A 6,593-nucleotide genomic window follows, 5' to 3' on the forward strand; every position below is an offset into this window, starting at 1 on the left:
TTAAAACTATGTAGGAAACCTTTATTCGTATTTCTTCCGATTTTCTAGCTATACTATTAATTAATATACTCTTGTTGACAAAAATTAAATTTGCGTTTTCTAGAAGAGCCCGCTAAGCAATCTCACACGTAACTGCACGCGACGTACATTTTGTTATCACGGAGAAAATGTTTTAATCGAAAAAGACAATTAAGCACGTGGAAAGGCTTCTTGGGATTCTAAACGCGAAGTGCACGTGTACAACAAGATTAATACATGTATCGAATACATGTATTAATCTTGTAACTTTTATAACTTGATGTAAAACTAATATATGCATTAATTTTCGTATATAACGTTAAGATCATATATGGCGTCCATACATCGCGTTAATTCCTCACGAAAAACATTTACATCCATTTATTGATATTTGGATTTTATAAAACCGGGATTCTTACGTATTTCTAAAATTTAACGAACAATTTGCTCGTATCGTTTAACGTAAAAATATAAATTGCGCGGGGCTAAAATGCTATCTTATATAGATCTAAGCTTTAAAAATGCTTCATAAATGCGCAATGTCTGCCACCCTCTTTCTCTTCGCCAAAACTCGTTTACAGAAGAATTTCCCCCTTTCTGTTACTGTTTTACTGTTCACACATCGATTATCTCCTCTTTCAATTACCGTCGCACAAATACATTGAGAAGGATAACAACAAAGCAGCGATACACGGCGAACTTATTTTTTTATCTTGATTTATTCAATATGTGTTTTCTTATAAAGTGATGTCCTACTAAATAAAAGTAAATGAAAAAATCACCAAACATAATAGTTAATATATTCATTAAAATTCTTCTTCTCGTTAAGGCAACTAATTTGTTTTAGTCTCATTTTACATGTCTAGAGTATATATTTATATATTTATATATTTATATATTTTTATATTTGTATATTTATAAATTGTATATGTAAAACACTAATATATGGTTACTTTTATTTCCTTGTTACAAGCCTTATAGTAATTAGAATATAGTGTATATATATGTATATTCTTTGTATATTCCTATTCTTGTATGTAAAATTGATTATTATTTTTGAATCTAGAGATAATAAATATATATCTAACGTATATTGTTAGTACAAGAGAAGTGCGTGCAGAGGGTGGCAGCAGGGTGCGCATTTGGGAGTGCTAATGTTTCAAGGACTCTCCAGTCCCTCATCTTTATACCGTCTCACATGGTGACATTCAACTGTATTGCTTTAGCGTCCACGGAACATGCTTGCTGCTGCTGCGTCTGTTGTTGCTGCTGCTGTTGCTGCTGCTGCTGTTGTTGCTGTTGCTGCTGCTGCTGTTGCTGCTGCACCTGTTGTTGCACCTGTTGCTGTACCTGCTGTTGTATTGCCTGTAGTTGAATCGTTTTTGTATCGACGGTACACGTTTGCGGCTGTTGCTGTGGTTGCTGCTGTACTTGTTGCACTTGCTGCTGCTGCTGAACTTGCTGCTGCTGTTGCTGTTGCGCTTGTTGCTGCTGCTGCTGTTGCTGCTGTGCTTGCTGAGCCGCAGCTTGAGCAGCTTGTCTCTGTTGTTGTCTAAGTATACTTGGTGGCGGATCCATATGCTGACGTTGATGTAATAACAAATGATTCTTCTGGAAGAAGGCTTTGCCGCATTTGTCACATACGTGTGATCTTATGTGGCAACTGCCATCTGTGTGACGTCGTTGATGCTGCGACAAGCCGTGTTTTTGTGCGAAACCGCGGCCGCAATCAGGACAAATATGTGGCTTAGGTTTTGGTCCTGTACCCACTGGTGGTGATGTTTGCGTCGCGCCATGCATATGACTGACACCAGGAGTTCCTATCGGTCCGTTCATCTAAAAATATATTAGTAAAGGTATTATGATAAAAATCTATTATTTATAATTTACATATTTCACATTTTGAGCACATATTGCTACATTTATTCGATACTGAAATGTTTTTAACATTAAAGACAAAATAAATTTGCTAATCTTGCCAAATCTCATTATTTAAAGGCATTGTCAGTATTGAGTTGTAATAAAAATCGACACATGTATAATCATTATACCTGATGTGCTCCTGGAGTGTTTGGGGTAAGGAAATGTGCCGGAGTTTGCTGAAAAGCGGCTGCTAATCCACAAAGGTCTGTTACAAGTGTTCGATCACCAGTATGTAACCTCTGGTGCAAATTTAGAGCTTCTCGATTCGGGAAGTCCAACCCACATTCCCTGAAATAATAATTACTCATTAAGAACCGTTTATTTTACTAGTACGAAAATTGAACGTACTCCTTATAATAACTATATAATTTTTATCTTTTCCTCCTATTCTAATTGTAAGTGCAATCACTGTGCAATAATATTAAGTTAAATTTATCTCTTCTGATTTATCAAACACATATAACAATTTAGAAAGATGTTGGTGTTTGTAAACAATATTGATGTATATTAAATCACATTTACATGTACCATAAATAAAGCAAAAATTTGATTCAACTTTCTTTGATGCCATATCTTATATCACAATATATTCATTAATTCAATTTTGTGACATCATATGATATATTTTACATTTTATATGTACATAAGCAGTAAACTTTCCTTAATATATCTTATAAATATATTTCACTGTCAGAATATATCTAATTACTATTAAAAGTACAAGTAAAAGAAATTATTAAACATAGATTCTAGAAAAATTTATTTGTAATTTCATATAGCATACTCTTAATAGCAATTAGAGTTATAACGAGAGGGATATATGGGATATATGAGGGGAATGGTCTTAAGGTAAAATTAATAAACTGTGCGCGCAGCTACGTTAAATAGGATATCTCACCTGCATGTAAGGGACTTTTCATCAGTATTTGCATTATTGTTGTGAATCTTAGAATGAGCGACCAGGTCTGCTTTCCGAGGGAATGCTTCTCCGCAAACGGTACAAGCGAAGGGTGTCTCGCCCGTATGTAAACGCATATGAGCTAAAAGTGTTCGCTTCTGCAGAAATTCCTTTCCGCAGACGGTACACGAATGTGGTACTCTGCCATGCAGCCGGCCGTGATTAACTAGCTCGAACTTCCTCTGAAAAGTAGCACCGCAATCGGGGCAAACGAATGGATGTAGGCTGCCATGGAAGCGCGAATGCATCGTAAGATGATCCTTTTGCGAAAACGATTCCCCGCATTCTTCGCAAACGTAAGGTCTCTCCCCCGAGTGGAACTTACTGTGCGTCACTAAATGACGTTTTAGAGGAAATGCTCTTCCACATTCCTGACAGATAAACGGCCGCTCCCGCGTATGCACGCGGGTATGTGTTACAAGATGATGTTTCAGCGTGAAAGATTTTTTACATTCGCGACATTGGTACGGTCTCTCGGCGCTGTGCAGGAGCAGATGCGTATGAAGACAATGTTTGTGCGCAAAACTCTTGCCGCAATGAATGCAAATGTGTGGCCGCTCGCCGGTGTGTACTCTCGCGTGTGTGGTAAGATGGTGCTTGAGAAGAAAGGATTTTCCGCATTCCGAGCAAGAATACGGCCGTTCTTTCGGTACACGGACCTGACTTCCCATATCCTGTTGCTGTTTGACTTTCGTCTCGATTTGCGTCGTATTGACATGGGTCAAAACATGGCCAAAGTGAGCGGTATTGTCCGTCTGACTGGTCGCAACGTTATTCGCCGCGTTAGCTTGACTGGACGCAGCAGCCGCTCTCTTCATCAAGATCTCATTGCACTCTTCCGCCGTAAGCTGCAACGGCCCGATCGGTGTCATGAAGTGCTTACTCATGGCGTGCTTGTCGGCTGTTGTAAAAACTAAGGTGTTTGAGAACAAGGAAGGCGGAGGTGTAGGATGAGCCGCGTCGCAATTACATCCCCCTTTGTCACACGTTAATGAAAATACGTCGTGATGCTTTTTAGTGCGAACGTGAGTGCCGTGGGTCGTTTGATTGTGTGCTCCGCCTGTATGGCCATGATGCGTAGTGGGTGTTTGCTGACAACTTTCGTTCATCGCAAACATCGGACGACGATGAGTGGTAGCGGTAACCTTGGTCGGCTTGATATCGACTTGTATCTTCTGACTGGATCCTTGATCCTGGTTATTGTTGACCGCGTAACTGATGTTTGTCGCGAGTTCGCTTTGGGCGTTCTCTCGGGTCTCTGTCCCCGGTCCGAAGGACCAAGCATACCCGAAACCTGTACCCGCATTCCCAGGAGTGGTACACATATTCGTCAGGGTTGTGATAGATGGATTAGTCTGGCTGGACGCGGCACTGGTGATGCGTTGCTCCGTCTCTGTCAATGCATTTTCCGTGCCAGTCCTTTCCACTATAACAAACTGATCCGTGGGAAATATTTTGAGAGGTTCCAAGTAAACGTACCCGTTACGCTCCAGTATCTCGGCCTTGGTGGTAAAGTACGGGTGTCATATCTGTGCCAAGAACGGCCGTCAGGAACAGGATGCAGGACGCAGGACGCAGAACGCTAGACGCTAGACGCGGCTTGCCGGAGCTCGACGAAGCCTCGGTATCCACGAGCAGGTAAGCAGATATCCCCGGCTATTCCCGGCTACAGAACTGGGCTGTCAAGCGGTTAATCTAGCAAAATTATGTCGCTACAATCATAAAAGCGTGCAATGTGCACCCGAGGCGCTTACGCCGATCTCGGGGTCGCGAGATGCGGGCCCCGGGAGCACAAGCCGAGAGTCCGAGACGGAGGGCTGCACGAGACAAGGTGAGCCGTACGTCGGCAATATCGGAACAAGGCGGCCGTTTCGAAGGTTCGCCGTTTTTCCCTTTTCGAAACCCCTCTACGCCTCTACGGCTCTCTAGGAGTCGCTTTCGTATCGTTGCCGCGCCACTGTACACCAATAGAAAAAAGCACGCCGCCGCGACTCTTCTATGTGTTGGAGACCATAAGTGATATCCTCGTTTCGGGTATTCGGGTTTCGGTCTTTCGGGCCCGCGGCCCGCGGCGTCCACGGGTCTTGAAAGACAACCTCCACCTTCCTCCCACGGCGCTCCCACACTCTCACTCGTCCTCCGCGCACTTTTTCCGTGTTTCGCGCTCACGGGGCTACGTTTTGACTTGGACGCACGCACGGCCGACGGTCATTAATTTTACATAATTGCATATTTTATTGTCCATACAAACTAGCCTCACATATCGGCCATTTTATTTGTAAACTACCAAAAAACAATGTTGCCAATGTACGCGCGATTTTGGAGGGAGCGGAATCGCCGATAGCGTCGCCGAGCGGGGCCGAACGCGCCGAGCGCTTCCGTGATGGCAGCACTTTTCCTTGTTTGCCGACGGCGCACGGCCACGCACGGCGCACACTGCCGCACACTGGCGCACACTTCGCCACTCGCCAGTGTCGCCACATTTTTTCCGCCATATTCGAACACCGCCGAACCGACCGAACCTCTTTCTTTTCTACGACTTCGGAGTCTTCGGACTTACGACCACTGCTGCTCACCGCTACGCGATTAATTGGCTCCTTTCGCTTACTTACGCTTTATTATCGCCGTGGATCGCCGTCTCATCCATCTTTAGGATTTTTCCGACTCGGATAGCTTCCACACGTATAAGTATGTATCGATAAATATACCATCGATACTTTGTTATTTCCAAATATTTCGGAAATTAATACTTTTCTGTAATGGAAACAATGGATACCCCCCTCTCTCTCTCTCTCTCTCTCTCTCTCTCTCTCTCCACCCCCTCCCCCTTCCCTCTTTCCCTTTTGTCCCTCTCCTTCCGTTTATCTCTTAAATAGGTGCGCTAATGCATTAATTGATACGTAAAATTGTGCTTTTTTTATATAAACACAACTATATATATATATATATATCTCATATATGAAGACATATCGCGATAAAGTTAATGAGAATCGGGTACGTAAAAAGTGTTTAAGCGCTTGATGATTATTAAAAATGTTAATAAAACTAAAACTAAATTTGAATGAAAAATTCAGGGAAATGTTTATCATGCGAAAATTTATTTTTTACAGTAAATTTCTCTTACAATTAAAGTTCTAATCCACATTGACTTTATGTACTGCTTGGGACTTTTACTGTAAAAGTTTTAAAATTTTGGATATCTAAAAATAATCACACGACTTCTCGAATTTAAGAAAGAATTAATTGTTTGTTAATATATTTTTTAATTTATTATACTTTGATAGACGCAAAATGTGAAGTAAGTTCGAAGATCAATTAAATAAATTGGTGGAAAATTTAAATTTCTGTGTAAAATTATAGATTTAAATCTATTCGGAAGTACAATGAGAGAGAGTTCTCGATTGTATGTTAAGACTTAAGACTGTTGAGGATATAATAATTCCTCATGCCAGTGAATAACTTTTGCAGGAGGGTGCGAGCACGCAGCTGACGGCGAACGGCGGACGGCGCGGCGGACTCACGATCAATGGGTGATCAATATCGAGGATAGACGCCAGCGTTGGCGATTACGCCGATCGTTTTCGTCATTTACAGCCGGTATGCGGCGAGTTATGAGACGTAGCGGTCTCTCTAGGTGATACGAGGACAGAAACAGTTTCATCGGACGGCTGGTCATCGCCGGCACTGGTAACGC

General features: G+C 42.0%; 1 protein-coding gene across 1 annotated transcript; it reads right to left on the reverse strand.

The window, feature by feature from the left end:
- On the reverse strand, positions 1-5,191 carry LOC139778007 (uncharacterized). The gene is made up of 4 exons (XM_071715746.1): positions 4,379-5,191; positions 2,840-4,292; positions 2,070-2,229; positions 1-1,854 (listed from the first exon to the last, which is right to left on the reverse strand). The coding sequence occupies exons 2-4, from the start codon at positions 4,222-4,224 to the stop codon at positions 1,213-1,215; spliced, it is 2,187 nt and encodes a 728-aa protein (XP_071571847.1). The 5' UTR covers positions 4,225-4,292; positions 4,379-5,191; the 3' UTR covers positions 1-1,212.
- Between the last annotated feature and the right edge of the window lie 1,402 nt (positions 5,192-6,593).

This window comes from Temnothorax nylanderi, unplaced genomic scaffold (assembly GCF_030848795.1).
Source record: "Temnothorax nylanderi isolate EJ_2023f unplaced genomic scaffold, tnyl_v1.0 TNYL_tig0171_pilon, whole genome shotgun sequence".
Lineage (NCBI taxonomy): Eukaryota > Metazoa > Arthropoda > Insecta > Hymenoptera > Formicidae > Temnothorax > Temnothorax nylanderi.

What these genes read in the sequence shown, in the direction of transcription:
- LOC139778007 (XM_071715746.1), bottom strand. Translation starts at nt 4,224, where the DNA reads ATGTGTACCACTCCTGGGAATGCGGGTACAGGTTTCGGGTATGCTTGG. An exon ending in GAAAAGTCCCTTACATGCAG is followed by an intron (nt 2,230 to 2,839) that starts GTGAGATATCCT and finishes TTATTATTTCAG; the next exon opens with GGAATGTGGGTTGGACTTCC. An exon ending in ACACTCCAGGAGCACATCAG is followed by an intron (nt 1,855 to 2,069) that starts GTATAATGATTA and finishes ATATATTTTTAG; the next exon opens with ATGAACGGACCGATAGGAAC.